This window comes from Macrosteles quadrilineatus, unplaced genomic scaffold, assembly GCF_028750875.1.
Source record: "Macrosteles quadrilineatus isolate MER2022 unplaced genomic scaffold, UCM_ALF_1.0 Scaffold_8__2_contigs__length_117827958, whole genome shotgun sequence".
Classification (NCBI taxonomy): Eukaryota; Metazoa; Arthropoda; class Insecta; order Hemiptera; family Cicadellidae; genus Macrosteles; species Macrosteles quadrilineatus.
Genome location: NW_026542601.1, coordinates 77,727,106 through 77,746,125, shown reverse-complemented (window position 1 = coordinate 77,746,125; position 19,020 = coordinate 77,727,106). Strand labels below are relative to the sequence as shown.

General features: G+C 34.9%; 1 protein-coding gene across 1 annotated transcript; it reads right to left on the bottom strand.

Annotated features, from left to right (window-relative positions):
- Positions 1-976: 976 nt before the first annotated feature.
- On the bottom strand, positions 977-18,365 carry LOC129000858 (armadillo repeat-containing protein 8-like). The gene is made up of 13 exons (XM_054427908.1): positions 18,251-18,365; positions 13,382-13,455; positions 12,639-12,853; positions 11,872-12,065; positions 11,291-11,451; positions 10,071-10,233; positions 9,342-9,569; positions 8,568-8,747; positions 7,908-8,117; positions 7,263-7,457; positions 5,859-6,005; positions 4,874-5,040; positions 977-3,147 (listed from the first exon to the last, which is right to left on the bottom strand). The coding sequence occupies exons 1-13, from the start codon at positions 18,275-18,277 to the stop codon at positions 3,111-3,113; spliced, it is 1,998 nt and encodes a 665-aa protein (XP_054283883.1). The 5' UTR covers positions 18,278-18,365; the 3' UTR covers positions 977-3,110.
- Positions 18,366-19,020: the final 655 nt, after the last annotated feature.

Below are 19,020 nucleotides of genomic sequence, written 5' to 3'. Positions count from 1 at the left end.
AACTACAATATACCGTACAAGGGGCAAAACATTAGTAGCTAATATTGAGCAAAGATTACACTGAAGATTTTACTCAATATAAGGGAAAATACTTCTTATCAAATACTGATTATTTTACTTATCCAACCAAAACTTAACCCCAGAATTACAGAGGCAGTTGTATCAAACTTTGGTTTAGCACTGAAGTAAATATTTAAAAATAAAATATTTATTTTATGTAGCCTAAATTAGAATTTAAACCATCCAAATTTTTCAATCAGATGTTTTATTTAATTAAACAAACTGTCAAAACCATGTTTATGCAAGTAAACTAAAAAAGTAAAATACTTAAGTATCATAATAAAGTGTTATTATAAACTAGTGATCTTTCATCGACTGTAAAATAAATGTACGTGTTGTGGATTGCCAGGTTAAAATTTCCATCATAATTAATTGAAATTCCACTGAAACTTAAAAATAATAAAAGCCAAAATGTGTAAATGAAAACTGAGTTTCCTTTAAATTGCTTTTACACTCAAAATGAACTGTACCGAGCCATGGCTTAGTCCCCCAGTACTCTAAAGTTTAACCCAGAAAAAATAAACAAAATGTAACAGCTTACACGCATGCAATATATTTTTAAACGTTATTAAATTACAACTCTTTTAATTATGGTTTGAGCCCTAAAGAGAAAGATTATAGAAAACTTATATTTTTTAGGGAAGTTTCTCATCAAGAACTTTTATTCAAGAAAGCGGTTGGTAGTTGTGCGCAATACAGTCTTCTTAAAAGGTTTTTGTGAGTTCCTTAATTATGTTATAATAATGTAGATATCTGAATGAATGTCCAATCAGGCAAATGAGAACTGCATGGTCTGTAGATTTGCTGCAACGGAGATATTTTTAATTATTCATAGGACTACTCAATAATCAATAATTTAAAACCCTAAAAATTCCTAAAATCACGCCAAACGCAGGATTAGTTAAGAATAGGCAGATTACGATTGCACCTTGAGATGTTTATTTGTTCTACAAAGAAACAAAATCACATAAATAATGACAAACATACATTTTACACAGCTAGCAATTATGTCACATTTTGATTCAAAGACAATGTATCCATCTATTTCTATCATATACTTAATACAATGAGGGCTTCTTCTGTAACATCCCTTTTACAGGCCTTCTACTTAACCGAATTTTACGATTGAGATGTCATTTTAAAACTTAAGATTTGGCGGAGGGAAGAATTGTAACTAAAAAGGTAATTTCCGTTATAACTTTGCCCCCACCCCCCCAAACGTTTTGGTTTATTAGGAACTGGAATTTTATTTTAAAGATACAATTTCTTTTTTGTATGCTGACCAATTTCTTTATAACGGATTGAATGGGAATTGTAATTTAAAAAGTTGTTGTTCAGTTGAATGTTTAACCTGTCAAAATAAAAACAAGAATAAAACAGTTTATGAAAATCAATTTTAAATAGGCAACTTTTTCATAATTGTAACCTCATTAAGTTAAGTAAATCACTCTTCATGGCATTGGCGGATCTATCCAGAGGGGCTCGGGGGACGTGCACCCCTTCCCCTTGGCAAAAGAATTTCCTGCGATCGTGGCAAAATTGAGAACATCTTCTGCCATTTCGGAAGCATCATTATCGACACCCACAATTGCAGCTGAATCGTGAACATCAAACGCTATCGTCAACCGAGATCGGGAGTGACAATCCGAGTGATAATAATCATGTCCCTGTGATAGGAGGCAATTTACGGCCATTGTAGGTGACGATGATGATGTTCCCATAATGCGGGAGATGTTAAAAACTTTCCCTCAAAATTGTGAAAATCTCTCGCTATCACGGGGGCATTGTTATTGTTACTCGCAAGCGATGGAAATCATTAGTTTAAGAAAACAATTAGTTTTTTTAAGTCTTTTTTTCTACTAAATGCAGCCGCCCTGTTCGCTTGCAGTTCTAGGCCACGACCTAGTGGTAAGTCCAGCCATTGACCGACATTGATCCTCAATTTTGGAGATTTTCAAAAGACCAGTAAACCAACATCCAACCATTAAAATAGGGTTAATTTGAACCCTTATAAAGTTAACTACAATTTTGTTGATATATATGGCAAAAACAAAAAAATATATGTGTCTCCCTCTCTCAACAAATTACTGGATCCGCCTCTGCTTAGAGTGAATCTAAAATTAACAAATTTAATAGTTTTATTCACCTAACTGTCTTAAACAAATACAATAGCTATTAAAAACGTAAAAGGGTATTACATGATTTATTTTGCCCCAGAAACAAATTTTGAACCTTATTAATGTACAATTTGCGCACCAGTCCATTTGTTACAATATAACTCTATTTGTATAAGGAGAGTAATTCCTCTAGATCTATGATAGACACCTTTGCTACAAAGTGGTTGCCTATTGCACATTCATACTGTACAATGTACAATATTTACATACCAAACCTGAGTAGATCTACATACTAAGCTCTAAGTTGCATTATAAATATATACTTCCTTAAAAAAGTACAAATTATCAGTCCATCGAGTTACTTTATCAATTAATCCCTTGGTCGACAAAAATCTCTCAAATATCATGACATTTTTTTAAGTTATATATATTGAGATTGAGAATAATATAAAAGATCACAAGGTAATAAATATTATAGATTATCGAGTTAATAAATTATTCATTGACTATTTAAAAGACAAAATCTGTGTTTAACTATACAACTAATAAATATATTTTCATCACTGTTGTTTAGTAAATAAACTTGCAGTGATATAGCTATTTTTTCATCACATTAATTTCAAATTCTTTGAATTTGCTTTAAGTTTTAAGTGTCGCCATAGCTTGTTTGATCTGTTGTTTCACATTATTAAATAATTTAAATTACAGATTATCAACATCATTACATTGCCACCTTCACACAGTCGTAAAATAAATTGTATGAAAAATTACTTGGCAATTATAAATACAAAATATTTTTATAACAAAAACAAATTTTGTATGGATAACATAAATGAAAAAAACAACAAAGGAAAAGGTTTAAAGCTTGACATAGAATAAGATGAACGAGTCTTAAAAAGCACCCAAATATGGTGAGAAGGAACATGACAAATGTCAGGCATCTGAGAACTGTGTTATCGCTGTCTTCACCCTGCAAATCATAACACACGGTTGAGAGTAGAAACAATAACAAGTATGTTTACCGCAATAACAAGTTCTGTTTGTCACTACACATCTTTAAAAAAACATTAGTATGCAGTAGCTAAATATTAGGAATGGACGGGTCTCGAAAATTCCCATTCTCAACGAGATTTGATTTTGAACAAAGATTTTTTTTGAGACGAAATAAAAAATATATAAAAAACTGTGAAAAACGTCTGCAGAAAGTCAATGCAATAATACCCACAATACAGGAGCGTGTTGTTGTTGCGTTTCCTTTGCGAAGGCTTTCTTATTTAATTAGTCTACATGTATTGCTTTGATTTTTTTTAAGTTTTGTTGAGTGTAAGCAGTGTGAGACATGCTTTACTGTAAACATGGCCAACACAAGTCGCTCCAAAATCGTTCTAAAAATAACACAAGACTGAAAAATTGTTTCTTAACTAGTAAGACAATTGTTAGGTTTTATACTGATAAATTTGTTGCATGGCCAACACAAGTCACTCCAAAATCGTTCTAAAAATAACACAAGACTGAAAAATTGTTTCTTAACTAGTAAGACAATTGTTAGGTTTTATACTGATAAATTTGTTGTTTTTTTTTAAGTTCTACTATTGTAAAATAATACTTAACTAGTAAGACTGATGTTTCAGACTAAAAAAATGTGTATTAATCAAGGTTGAGCTATATCCTAACTGATATCACTATGTTTCCTATGCGTAAGAGTTATTTATAATAAAATAGTCCTAACCTCAATAATATTTGTTTTCTTATACTGATGTTTTTTATTGGTGTAAGTTAAATATTTTTGTCTATTATTATTATTTTTGTATTTAACCAGTCTGTCATAAATCCGTAGTTATTTAAAAATGGTTTACAATGTGGAACGTGCATTTCCCGTTATGTATGAGAAGGGAAATCCTGTCTCAAAATTTTATGAGAATTAAAAAATCCCGTCTCGTCTCGTCTCAAACTAAAAATCCAATCTCGCCCATCACTACAAATCACCAATGGATTTTATCATAGACTAACAAACACAAGTAGACTTCTCATCCCATTGTAAATTTTGATTCCATTCAACTTCAAAGAATCAAGAAAGTTACATGAACTAGACACGAAAATTGTTTTATGTCTATTGTCTAGTTCATGTACAGTGACACTGGGCGCTAGTGTGGACAAAACTTTGTTTCCATTATTTAGGGTTAATTTCTTGATTTGTGCTTTACTGTTTGGCTATATAACTAAGTGACGAGTTATTGTTTATGATTAGATCGTAATATTTAGTTAAACAAGGTTTTAAATGACTGAAATAAAAAGAAACAAATTGTTAACAAAACACAACCTCTGCAGTATGCCGAACTAAAAAAAAATTGTCTTCATCTGTTCAAAAAGGATGAGAAATCTACTAAGGGAGTATGTTTTATCTAATGGTACAAAAGCCTAGGCTCAGTCTGAAGTAATGTGAACACGGTTTCAGACTCGACCCTAGTGAAGGTCGGACATAATATTTTTTTATTTTATGATATTTAATCTCAATTGACAACTGTCATCTCTTCTGTGATATAGGCTAAGTTTTACATGTATGTTACATAAGGTCTACTGTGATAATGTTCATGACTCTGTTACATTTTTTATTTTATAGTTTTCTTTGACAATGTCTATTGCACAACTGTGTCTAATGACAATAAAGGATTCTTATTCTTATTCTTAATACTTACTTGTCAAACAGCAGCGTGTCTGAGGTCATGATCAGCTGTTGCAGCAGCCTGTACACCCCCATCTCCTTGAGCTTTGCTTGTCTCTCACTACTGCCTGGGTCATCCTTCCACACCAGGTTGGAGATACAGTAGATAGCAGCGATCTGGAGCTTCACATTGCTGTGAATCTGCCAAACAAAAATATTGCGTACTTTTTTTGTGTGGCGATTAAAAAATTGATTTTAAGTAAAGCCGTTAAAGCCAATTAAATATTTTGTGGATATGGAATCAAACTCATCCCTCCCCCATCCAAGTGTGTGATGCTAACTAACCACTAGTCTAGCAACACACTTGAAATAAGTTTGTCTATTTGTCTGAAGAAAGGATTAGCAAACCCAACATTACTTACAATCAACTTCATAGGCCTAGATAAAATTTTATCGGAGTTTGGCATGTACCGCAGAAAAATTCCTGCAGATAAAATAAACTTACAGCAGAAAATTCTAAACAAGTGAGTCTTGTTTAGATTAAGTATAAGGAAGATATTATACAATATGGTACCCAAGACACTATAAAATCTGCAAATGTTTAGAAGTAACAATTTTTCTGGGTTTATTTGGACACAGAAACCTTTGACTACACCATCACTAACTAAAAATTTAATTAATTTTAAGTTGTAGCCAATTCCAAAATAAAAGAAAACGTTACATTGACCGACACTGTGTGCTACAGTATACACCATCTTTTTTATATCAACATCAACTATTTCATCGTGCCAAAACTGAAAGGGCAAATTATTGTAAACCTTGGCGAATCCATCTCCCAAACTATCATCATTATACAAACAAAAAGATCATACAACTCAGTGTGGGTCCATTCATTCAATATTCTCATTGAATTAAAAAAACTGTCTACATCTGTTCCATGTGGAGAGAAAGTCTATGACAGTATCAACAGCTGATGGTAAAACGTAATTAGTTCAGTAATTACCTATAGTTGAACTCACCATGTAGTCTTGCAGCTTCTTCAACACGTCCTCATTAGCCATGATGTAGTCCTTAGCCGTGTCTCCGTCAGCAATGTTGGCCAGGATACACAACGCTTGCTCCTTCACCTCTGCCGAGTGGTTACCTTCTAGGATCAGGATCACTGCCTGGACATCAAACATCAACGGTTCTATCAAAATTGTCCGTATACGTCGTTGAAACCCTCGAGGGTGCAATATGGATTTTATGTAGGAAAATATCACGAGGTAGTTAGTTTTTACAAAGGTAGATAGGTGACTTATCCAATATTTCTGCACGAAGACCTCTAGGATGGCTGGTAAAAAATTCAAATTGAATTTTCACTGAATTATTTAAACTTAAGGTTTTGTAATCTTTGCGTTTAGCCTACATAAAGGCCTTAGTTTTTTTTTTTTTTTTTTTTTTTTAGAAAGCCTACAAGCTATTTCTTTTTGAAAAAAAACTAACATGGGTTTTAAGGAATCTCTTTAAACGTCAACATACAATATATGTAGCCTAAGTAAAAGGCAAGTCTATTTAATCAGTTAAAACAGAGACTTACTTTGCAACACATTTTAGCTGAATATAACTGCAGGGTGAGGGGAATAAGATAACATTGAGTAACTGAGTTGTTTCATCAGTTATTTAAAGCCAATTTGATTTTTTTTTCCTATGACGCTAGGCACGAGCCCGGAGTTGTTTTTCACATTACTTTAGGCTAGACCTAGGGGTTGCGGCATTATCACACGGATAAACTCCATTTGTGAATTTATGATTTGGCGGGATTTGAACCAACCAAAGCCCAGCGCTCTAATCACTAGACCAGCTTGCTCCCCCAAAGCCAATTTGATTAAGAACAACAGGATTTTTAGTTGAAGGAAGTGGCAACCCTTTTACAGACGGAGTGTGGGACTTGCCGAGGCTCTACCAATTTAATCCCCACCTCACCTCCTACGGCACTATTGTTTCATTGAACAGTGTCAACCTATTCAAAATGCTAGAATAACAAGAGTCTAATGGGAATTATTCAATAAGACTTGTAATCAAAGTTTACTTCTTATCGAGGTTTGCAGGAACATGTGATTGGTAAAATAAATTCAAAGGAATTTGAAAATGACATTTGTTATTAAGGGTGACTTGTTAATGAGGGTTCTTGTTATCAAGGTTATCTTGTTAACTAGGTTCTTGTTATCAATATTAGGTTATCTTGTTATATACTGTATTGAACTAGGAATTTTTAATATCCACTAACATGTGCCACAGTCTAAAAAGAGCTGATTAAACAAAATGATTTTAAACAAGCACCATACTCACTCTGCTTTAACTAACAACCCTTTTCAAGAGTAAAACATCCAAACTATTGCAATGTTACATACCATTTCTAACTATGAGAAGAATCCAGTTACCTGCATGATCTGGTTCCCATGCAGCCCCATGATGTGGTCGATGTGGGGCTTGGTGCTCAGCAGATTCCTCAGCAAGCCGAGAGTCTTCATCAGCACGTTGACTTGCGGATCACTCAGCAATCTGAAGATCTGATCAGTTCCGAGTGTGTTGAGAATCTGAGACTTTATCTTTTGTTCTGCTTGAAATGCCATGTTCTGGAAAAGAATTTTAATTAGCGTTTTTCTCATTACAAGGTGCAAGATAAATATAAGTATTTTTTGTTGAATGAGCTAGTGAATATTTTCATTGCTCAAAAAACTTAAATTAAATTTCTTGAGAAGTTTTAGTAAAATCAGCAGCTGATTGTCTTTTTTCATAATACTGTAATGTAAAATTAGATCCACTGACGTTTTCTCAGAATTACTTAAATGAATTATGTATCTGAACACCTTTCAAATTCTTTAATAGACCGTTAATTGAAAACATTTATTCCACCGGGGATAACCAAAGTCTGGTAACATAGAGGAAGGAGTCGTAACACTCTATGAAACCCCCAATTTTGGTTAATGAAATAAGTTAACAATATGAATATTACTTTAAGGTCACAAGGTTGATCAAAGCCTCTTAACAAATCAAAGTCACAACATAACACTGAGGTTACTGACCATGAGAGCCCAAATGCCGTTGAGCCTCAGAGCCGGGTCTGGCCGTCGGGTCAAGGTACATAGCAGGTCCACAGCTCCAGACTCCAGGATGGGCTCCTTGGAGGGGGAGAACTCCAGGAGCAAGTTGCAGAGTGTAGACGACGCGACACTGAGGATGTCGTCTGACGCGTTCTGTAGCAGAGCCATCAGTGGCTTCCACACAGAGTGGTCCTGGAAACAAGAAACACAGACGTAGCATGCAGCCATTTCCTAATAGAAATACTGTGTGTAACGATGATATATAATAGGCCTATAAAAATGGTAAAAATGCGGAAGTGGTCAACATGCAAGGCTACATGAGTTGAAATCATGCAAATCACCTGCTTTTAGCTAATTGACAATGTCGTGACCCAGATACTTGCCCCATAATAAGCTGTAGATATCCACCTAGATAGAGAAGAAAAAGGTCCAGATCTCTCAGGCAAGGAGTATACAACTTTATCTGTATACTGTATTATAAAACTACTTCTGCTGTTCTTCTGGAAGCCGTTCAAAGGTTCTGTTTATCATGTAGCTTAAGTACAGATAGAATTTATAATAAGCTACCTTGACAATATAACGTGCTTGATTTAGTTTCATTTTGTAAATTTTGATTCAATTGTCAGCTGTTCTATCACATACCTGGAAGGTTGTCCTCAGTTGTTGTACAGAGCGAGACAGTGAGTGTAGACATCGTACTGCAGCTAGCCTCACTCTGGGACAGTCATCCTGTAGCCCTGTCACTATGTGCTCCATCAAACTGTCCGTCTCTATTATCTTCTTGCGTATGTCCTCGTCATTTGCACCCAAAGAAGCAAATGCCTAAAATAAACACATTAAGATGATACCTTTTGCGGTTGCAATCATGTATTACACTATACTTGCTACAAATCGGTTCTTGATTTGGTTTTGTTTTCAGTATTTTACCTCTAGGGTGAGTTTTGTTGAAGTTCGGTGTGTACTGCTAAAATATAATACATTTATTGCATAGGCTAGAAATTTCAAAACGCAAACTTAAACTTAAAATCCAAGAAAAAGGTGGGTACTGAATCGGCAAGTTTTAATAATATAGTGAAATTTAAACTGCTAAAGAATACACAATAAAATGTTTCAACCTCAATACCAGAAGAGTATTGTTTTCATACAAGCTGGATGTTGATTTGGATACAGCTAGTACGACAATGTTTTCATATCTTCCTCCTTTACACCAACACAGTTTATGGAGAGGGAGCTGGTTTAGTAGTAGACCCTTCGGACTCCAAGGTTCCAGGTTTAAATCCCGCTAATCACAGATAACTATGTGATGGGGCTGCTTCTAGTCCTAGCCTGGAATAACGTGTTAAACGGTTCTGGGCCATAGCTTAGTATCCTAGGATGTAAGGATTGGGCATGAAAAATACAAAATAAACAACGTACTCTGAACGCAGCCTGTCGCATGTCCTGCCCCACCCTACCCTCCTGGCCGACTGAGTGGTTGTTGTTGTTCTCGGGTTGGTAGTGCAGCAGCTCGGCCAGTGTTGGTATCAGGTGGTTGGAGATACTCGCTAGCCTCTGCAACTCTGTGTCCACCTCAGTCAGGTACGCCAACGTCTCAGCCGCGATCACTCTCTCTTCGTGTGGTCTGTCCTTCTTGCACAGACAAACCTGTGACAGTTACCAGATAAGTAAGGTTCTACCATTGACTTTTGAAAACCTTACTATCTATATAAACCTACTGTAGGCTATTTTTATTAAATAAGGAAAAAATAAATGAGCTATTTACTTAGTGTGCTACATTCTTAAATTCTATTTTCTCCCTTTTTACTAAAATAAATTTTAGAGATTAAAGATTTTTACGACGCAGGGCACGCCGGAGTGATTGTGTGTAACACTGTGTAAAATTGATGAGACATAAAATATACTTCAGTTTACCGTAAATAATGCTTTCAGTTTGGCATTGTTAGTTTACTAATTCAATCAAAGTTTTATTTCCTATGAACTTGGGAAAATGCCCGAAAATTGAATTATAAAGCTTTTTACTTGCTGCCAAAAACACATACTTGTTTAGGCTGTTAAGCTTTAAGATCTTACAGTCTGAAACACTATTTCAGGTAACTGACCATCTAGATACACCTATTTGACTAAAATTAGATAAAGAGCACAAACCAGGCAAGGCAATGTTTTATACAGGATCCTGGGGTCTTCAGCGGTCAGTGCCCCAGCTCTGTGAAGGTTTGTTAAGACTCTGGAAGCTGCCAGCTGCATCTCCGTGGGGTGATCTCGCTCTATCAACTTGACCACGAGGTCTGGAATGCTCTTACCTCCGAAACTGTAAACATTAACATAAATATTAAATTACAATGAAGTAATAGTGTGTTACAACACTTACTGATTGTTTTCACCAACAGTGCTCGGATGTCAAAACATTTGCATTAACGAGAAACAAACTTTTTGTGCCTAAAACATGTGAAAGGATAGTAAATTGAAATTAAGTTAAATAAAACAAAATACTATCAGGGTATTTGTGATTGACAGATCGTGGACTGGGACTGACAGAATACAAGATTGGTAGTGGACATTCAGTGATGGATTTAAAATTTTATGTCGTTTGGATACCGTAGAAGAATGATATTGACAATTTAATTTTCCTTTTCATTATTTTTTAGGTGCTGGTCTTGTAATCTTACATCAAACTTTTCATAGTATTAATCCAGTTTGTTATTGAGCCAGCACCAAAGATTTGAAGGCGAGAACTATAACCACCCGAATAGTTTGCATGTTTTTCTGCACTTTGCATGTCAGGTAATAGCGATTCTCAGGTAGCTATATGGTGCAAGGTTTTTATTGTTTCTAATGATTTAGGCGAGTTGGTAGCCTAGTAGTTGGAGACTTATGTGGTTTTATCTTGAAAATATCCAAAAATTTAGGTAGGCTACTACGTTAGTTTCTCTATAAAAAAAAGTCGCTGGCATAGACACTAAAAAAATAAAGTGGCACTTGATTGAAGTTTTACTGTACTAATGTGAGACAAAGGGGGTGATTTCTAAATGACAAAGGGGGTGATTTCTGAATGAAGGAAGTTTTTGTAGGGTATTTTCTCACAGGACTAGAATTAATCTGTAATTTTGCTGGAAAATAAGCTTGAGACAAATGTGAGCTTGTGAAAACTATGTTGAGGTTCCTTCATTTTTATTGAAAACTAAAACTATAGGCTATTGAGAGTTCAGAACATTGGCCTCCCAAATTCATTACTCTCAACAACTAGGGCCTACATTGACTCCAAATTATCCTGAGAAGTTTTATCTGACAAACTAACCATGCATTTGCCGGGCCACATTTATTTTTTTCAGTATTATTTACAGATAATTCTAGCTGCTGATGATTACCTAGAAGTGATGACCGTGGATGCGACCTTGGGATTCTCATAGGTCAGGTTGGTGAGACAGCGCAATGTAGGCATGAGTACTGCAGGGTGAGGTGAACACAACAAAGCAGCTAGCGTGGGGACAATGTCCTGCTCACACAGTAGGTTCTGGTGTTCTACTCTCTGGGAACCCACAAACAATTATGAGAAATAACTAGTTTACATCCCTGTAATCGGATGAGGCTATTTTATTTCAAAGTCACTTTTAATTATAAACTCCGTGCATTCAGTGCTTTAATATTGCCTATTTCAATTATGTTCCTCACTTTGGATCTTAACCATACAAAAGTTTAAAAGCAGGATTGCGGTGAGATACATAGTAACGCTGGTTACACACTGGGCGGTTTTTGCCGCGGCAGTAATATCACCGTTGCCGATTGAGAAAATCAGTTAAAATACCGCCAACCATATCTAGAAAAATACCGTACCGCCAATTTCAGTAGCTACAAATTCACTAAGCTACAGCTTAGGTTGCTTATTTAGGTACCTAGGTAGGTTGAATTACTTGAACAAACTACTTATAAATTAAAATATATAACTCACCTTGCAAGCACAGCTGAAGATTGTGGTAACACAGATCTGGTTATTGACAGACTGCATGGTGAGACTGAGCAGATGAGCCAATAGTTGCGGATTACTGAATATCAGGTCCACTGGCGCACTCGGGTGACGAAACACAGAACATACGCATCTCAGACATGCCTCTGTCAACTTGAGATCATCACTGTTTAATGTACCTGGAATATGTAAATAAAAGGCTTCAGTGTGTGAGTATATGGTTTAGGAATACTTTCAAAGAATTAAACAGCTGAATTTATGGATATTGTGGTATTTAAATGAACGAGATGACAAAGAAAAGGCACTTCTTCAACAGATTTTTAAAAATGTCTAGTATTTTCTGCTACAAAAACAATATTCTTAGTTCAAGAGTCAAAGTATAGCCTAGGCCTACACTTTTTTACAACAAACAAAATCCAGAGAGAAAGCAATAGTATAAATAAAGGTACAAACACAAAAGACAGGTCTGCAGAAAATGGTGGTTTAAGCAAACATATATAGCTCTTATTGTCAAATCTGGGTCTTTGGGTGATGACCACGCCGTTGAATGAGTAAGGCTAGAGGCTGATGTTTCGGATGCGTAGCATCTATTCATCTTTGGGACAAACTACTATTCTACTGGTACCCTATAAAGGTGTCTATTAAATTCATTAAGAATGTTTACAACTTTTTACATTCATGAATATTTCTATTCCTACCGAATGTTTTGGTTGACCACTAACAAAATTACACAAATCGCAAGATTCACTCACAACTGAGTAGTAGAGGCACCAGGTCTACGTCTATGAGTTGTCTAACGTGAGAGTCTGTGCCTTTGGCGAGGGAGCCGAGCGTGACTGCTGTCTCTCTGCGGATGTCTAGAGGCAGCGTTTGATCACTCAGAAGCTGCATCAATCTCGGAACCACGCCCTGCACTATTACACTGCCCTTCTGCCTGTTACTGCCGATCACGGAGTTCTTCAAGCATCTGTCATTGTATATTACTTAGGTGTTTGTCAAATATTTTCTTCCGGGAACCAAATAATACAGTAGGCCTATTGACTTGTGCATAAATAGACAAAATAAGATTGGGTAGCCTATACATTTTATTTCCTAAAATTCCTTACAAAAATGCATTTTTTCAGTTTAAGATAATTAATTAATCATTTATTTAATAATAGTACATGATGTTTTGTAATGTTTCGGCACTGCTGGATTTGTAAAAAATTACCAAGGCCTACAAGAATAGTTTCACAATTCTAAATACTTAAAAAAAGATGCTACCCTGAGACCTACGGGAATTTGCTTTTTCCCTATATGGGAAATTTGCTAATATTCCCTAATGAGAAATTCTCTAAAAAAAAGCATTAATTTGCCAGTCTGTGTTTAGGTAAGATGTTAAGAGTATGCTTGTATTGTATTTTTCACCCTATTAAGAGCGTCCATTCCTTACGTGCTACTGTACCTTACCAGATTAAAAAGTAGGCCTATAACTTAAGTTAAATGTAAAACTTACACAATTGCATCATGACATTTTTTATGATCTTGTGAATAAAGTTCATCTATATAATAACGACAGCTTTCGACATCCTGAAACAATTGCAAATGTATTATTATCATTGTTACCATCATCTTATAGTTTTTGCTACATTAGATTGCACTGCAAGTGCAAACAAAACATTATTACAGATATAAACTACCGGTACGGATGTGTTATTTTATTTCAGGCAATTCTGTATAAAACTAACTTAGTCCATCTTTTTATGTAGGGTTTGTATTAAATGTTACATAACTTTTAAGTTTAACCCATGACTGAGTTCTTTTCGGTAAAAAAAAGTTGACTGCAGGTCGCCTTAAGTTCGGTTCAAAATAACCTATTCATTAGGCCTAGGTTAGAGGTTGAGACAAACATGGATAAACCAAATGAGAGAAGAGAGTTGGGAATGCTGGCTTCTCCATTATCAGTAAAAACAAAGATGATTGACCGATTCACAATGCCTTAAAACGAAACATTGCAAACAGGTTACCCGTAAAGTTATTGATTTAATAACACTGTCAAAACTGACTACAATTTAAACACATGATCACAGCAGACTGGCGCAAACATACCGGGTCTCCACAGAGTTACACCCTGCATTAGCTTTTAAGGGTTGGAGGATGAGGGGAGTCATTTTGTACACAAAAAGACGTGCAACGGTAACGAATAACACTCACACAATACAGAAAATATACACCCTAGCCTATATATTTCATTAAATAACTGCAAACCTTGCTTTTTGACAGAACTCTAGGTTAAGTAGGCCTAACTTACCTATTTGTTTATAGTAAATGTTTGTTGGGACCTAAGATTGATCGTCAAACTCATTGTGCCTATAATACTAATGTCTTTCTAGAAAGAAGTAGACTAGGCCTAGTTTCAGAATTAAAAAATATCAATATCTGGTCCAGAGTTTGCATGTGATGCGCTAAGGAACTGAGTGATATTTGTGCCCCACTTTCTTGCAATTAATTTGTCTTTACCTTCTATCCCAAAAAACCTAAAACCGCTTGCGTTGGGACCCATTTATTGAAGTGGCCCTGATCATATTGTGGTCTGACAACGATAATTAATACCTCTAACACCTTAATGAACGATGATTGAAATGTATCCATGCTTGGTTATTTAATTACTGATGAAGTAGCAAGCATAGTCATTGAATAGTCATTGAATAGTCATTTATTCAGTCTTTAAACAATACATTATTGTAATTGACATCGTCATTATTATTGTAAAGATATAAGATTCAATACTTATAATTAATAAAATATGGCATGAAAATTCCAAAATATAGGCTGCCCTTAGTTTAACATTTAACAGGTTTAAAATAATTTTTTTTTTTAAATAGGCAAACTTAACAAACTTAAATTAAGAATAATAGTGAATAATAGTGGGTCTTTCTTAAAAAGGCTAATGGTTATCACAGGTCTAACAATGAACATAGAGGGACAAAATTTCTAACATTAGGCTATCACAGATGGAATATATGGTAAAAAACATATCAAAATAGTGAACATGAAATATATGAAAATTAATTACAGTAATAAAAATCCTAGCCTAACTTAAAAACAAAATTTCTAACATTATCACAGATGGAATATGGTAAAAAACATATCAAAATAGTGAACATGAAATATATGAAAATTAATTAGGCCTACAGTAATAAAAATCCTAGCCTAACTTAAAACATTTAACATTAGCAAAAAATGAGATCACATTCAAAAAATTCCTCAATTTTATAAAATGGGTGAGATGAAAGCCACATAGTTAATTTTCTTTTAAAGACACTTAACGGCAAGGACTTGACATGGGGATGAAGCTTATTAAATAATTTAATACCTAAAACAAAATGACTGTTTGCAGTTTTCTGTAGCCTACAGTGAGGTACATCAACTAGACCCCTATTCCTTGTGTTATAACCATGAATGTCTTGGCGCAAATCATACTCTTTTTCCTTTTTCTTAACATTAATCAGACAATGCAGGATAAAAACATTAATGACAGTTAATATACCAGTGCCCACAAATAACGGTTTACAATGTGCTCTTCGGCGAGATCTAGTTATGATTCTCACAGCCTTCTTTTGAATTAACAATACATTATTTACATGGGTACTATTTCCCCATAACAAAACACCATACCGGTAACTTAAAATTGAGTGAAAAAAAAGCATAATACACAGACTTTAAATAATTCTGAGGCAGACTAGAGCTAAGACATTTGAGAAGATAAATAAACCTAGACAACTTACCACTAATGTAATCAATGTGTTGAGACCAGGTCAAACAGTTGTCAATCACTAAACCTAAAATTTTTATGTCATTTGGTTCATTGTAATCCTCGACTCTATTTCTAGTCTGGCAGAGTAAGTGTTGAGTTTTATTCTCATTAATAATCAAACCATTAGCACTAAACCATTGCTTGGCTTCTAAAATAGTATTTTTGGCAATATTAGACAAGACATTTGTATCATTGCTTATAGTAAGAAAGGTTGTGTCGTCTGCAAACATTGTAGTTGAAGAAAGGGACACATTGGCAGCTAGGTCATTAATTGATAAAAGGAATAATAAAGGCCCCAAGATAGAACCCTGTGGTACTCCCATTATTACATCCAGACATCTTGAACGATCACCCTTCAACTCAACAAACTGAGATCTTCCATGCAAGTATGATTCAAAAAACTTTAAACACGAACCTTTAATGCCGTAAAAACTTAATTTATCTAATAACACTGAGTGATCTACAAGATCGAATGCCTTGCTCAGATCACAAGCAGTAATCTGAGCAAAACTCCCGTCTTCAAAAGCTTTAATAATTTTGAACAACATCGACTCAATTGCATCTATTGTGGATAACTTTTTACGAAAACCAAATTGAGTCTCGCTAAGAATATTATTACTTGCTAGGAAGAAACACATTTGGTTATAGATAATACGCTCCATAATTTTACCAAACAAAGGAACTAATGATACAGGCCTGTAATTACTAACCTCAGATTTCTTGCCTTTTTTGAACACTGGAACTACCCGTGAAATCTTTTGGGATTCAGGAAAAACTCCATCGTTTAGGCAAACATTTACACAGTGAGTGAGTGGTACTAGGATTTCACTTATCACAGACTTTAACACCACGTTTGACACACCATAAGCATCTTTGCTTTTTGACATTTTTAGCTTTGACACCACACTCAACACTTCATCTTGAGAGACAGGCAACCACTGGTTCAACGAGGCTTGCTGATGGTACTCCGTGTTATGTAGTAGGTCGCTAGAAGAGACAGGAGGTGGGATGATGGATGCCTTCGCTGACTGCACTGACTCCAAGAAGAAGTTGTTATGCTGCTCTGCCGAGATCATAGAGTGCACCCTTTCCGCAGTCGAGGTTGTAGACTTACGAATCAGAGACCAGGCAGCCTGACACTTATTACTGGATGATTCAATAAAGTTCATGTTAGCAGACATCTTTGCTTCATTCACTGCATTTTTATAAAGGTTTCGTAGAGCTTTGTAGGCTTTAAAAGATAGTTCAGATTTAGTTGTTCTATGTACTGTAAGATAGGCCATAACTCTTTCTCTCATTATCTTTAATTCAGGAGTATACCACTTAAGAACTACTTTTCTCTGATTTTTTGAGTTAAAGGATTTGTTGCGAAGTGTCTTTAATGGGCAACTTACCTACATTAAAAATTTCCATAAAACTATCAAAAAATGATTTAAATGTCAGTTCAGCAGACCCATTACCTTTTGAGAGCACTAGACACCAATCAATATCACATAAATGTGAATTTAAACTGTTCAAACTTGCTGCCCATGTATCTCTGAAGGTAACTGACTCAGTAGGCTTCCTCAGGTTTGATTCGTCAAAGTCTTCCACTCTAACCAACACTTCGAGTCCTTCATGGTCAGCTGAACAACGCAACAGTCAAAGTCCATGCAGTTAGTGAACGCATTATCAAGACATGCCTTCCCCCGTGTAGGTTGATTGTTTGTGTAACAACAATTAAATTGCTTAAGCAGGTTCTTTAGTTCTTTGACGGATGGAAGGTTTGCATTTACATCAAATTTGGCGTTTACATCGCCACCAAGAATAATTGAACACTTGTGACTAGATAAATAAATTAATAAATTTTCAAGTCTTTCCAAAAATATATTTATATCTCCAGTAGGAGAGCGATAAAGACTGCCTACTATGATATTTGGGCGACTTAACTTAATCACACAGCACTCAAAATGTATATCGGAGCACAGCCATTGAATATCAATATTCTTATACACAATGTCTTTGGTGACAAATATGCAAACCCCACCTCTCAAACTACTTTTTCTACAGTAAGATGAGGCTAAAATATAACCTTGCATAATCATAAAATTGACTTGAATATCCTTTAGCCAGGTTTCGTTAAGACAAAAAACATCGTAATTATTTATGTTACAATGTATGTTGAGCATATTTAATTTACCTTCTAAACCTTGAACGTTTAAAAAAAGCAGTTTAATAGCCTTGAATATACTAGAAGCTATTCAATAGGCCTATTATGCACAATTGTAGTAGGCTAACTTAGCCATTAACTTATTTCCTTCAAAACAATTAACTTATTATCAATAGTTTTGAAGGTTCATTGACATAAATGTCCCCGTTTCTTGTTGCAGAAAAATTCATTCATGAAACCTCAAAAGTTTGTAAAAAACCTTGAAATTATTTAAAGTTTGATGATCGAGATAATCATAAAAGCGTTTGAAACCGGTTAAACCTAAGGCATACTCTTTCTATCGAACATAGCCTATATCTAAAGAAATAACCCTGTTAGGTGTATAAGAATTTGAGTAAATAATATAATATAAACATTACCATAAAGGGGCGGATGACCGAAACCATTTTAAGAAACACCAAACAGTTAAATTGGTTACGAAATTCACTAATATTCCAAAACAACTTGCAGTAAATGGTTTCTGTTCTGCTGATCTGACTTCAGTGACTTCCTGACTTCTGCTTCTGCTAGTTCTGCTGCTGGTAGGGTAGAGGTTAGCTTTCGGTCAATCCGAATCCACCAACATCGATTCGACTCAGTCTCAGCATAGATAAAACCATAGATGAAGTAATATAATAAAGTATACTAGTATACATGTTGCTCGAAATCGAGCAATTGCTAAGAAAAACTGGAGTTATTTATAAAGAAATAACTTGTTTAAAAACTAATAACAGCCATAATTTCCGATGATTTTAAAAGAGTCGACTAGAAGATTATTAACTAATGGAAATCCTCATAATTTACACAACAGTCCTACTACACTTTAAAGGGTTAATTTATAGCTATCAAAAACTGCCCATGGACGGGAAAAGGTAAGCTTACAATTAAGTCCACGTAAACAGGCTGTCAGCTTTTTAAATGTACCGTACCGGCGTACCTAAGTTATTTAGCCAATTTGTAGACAATAAGGTGTAGGCTACATTAAACTCTATAGAACTGAGTTAGGCAAAAACTGGCAGAACTCTGAAATGGTGTTGTTTATCATAGGCATACTCATGGCAAATCCTTAAAATAAAAAAATCAATAATTAATAACTTATATCAATTAATACAAACTAACATCTAAAACTATACACGTTTTTAATACAACA

What these genes read in the sequence shown, in the direction of transcription:
- LOC129000858 (XM_054427908.1), bottom strand. Translation starts at nt 18,277, where the DNA reads ATGGTTTCGGTCATCCGCCCCTTTATG. An exon ending in AACTGAGGACAACCTTCCAG is followed by an intron (nt 8,118 to 8,567) that starts GTATGTGATAGA and finishes TCTTGTTTCCAG; the next exon opens with GACCACTCTGTGTGGAAGCC. An exon ending in AGAAGCTGCAAGACTACATG is followed by an intron (nt 5,041 to 5,858) that starts GTGAGTTCAACT and finishes TTTGTTTGGCAG; the next exon opens with ATTCACAGCAATGTGAAGCT.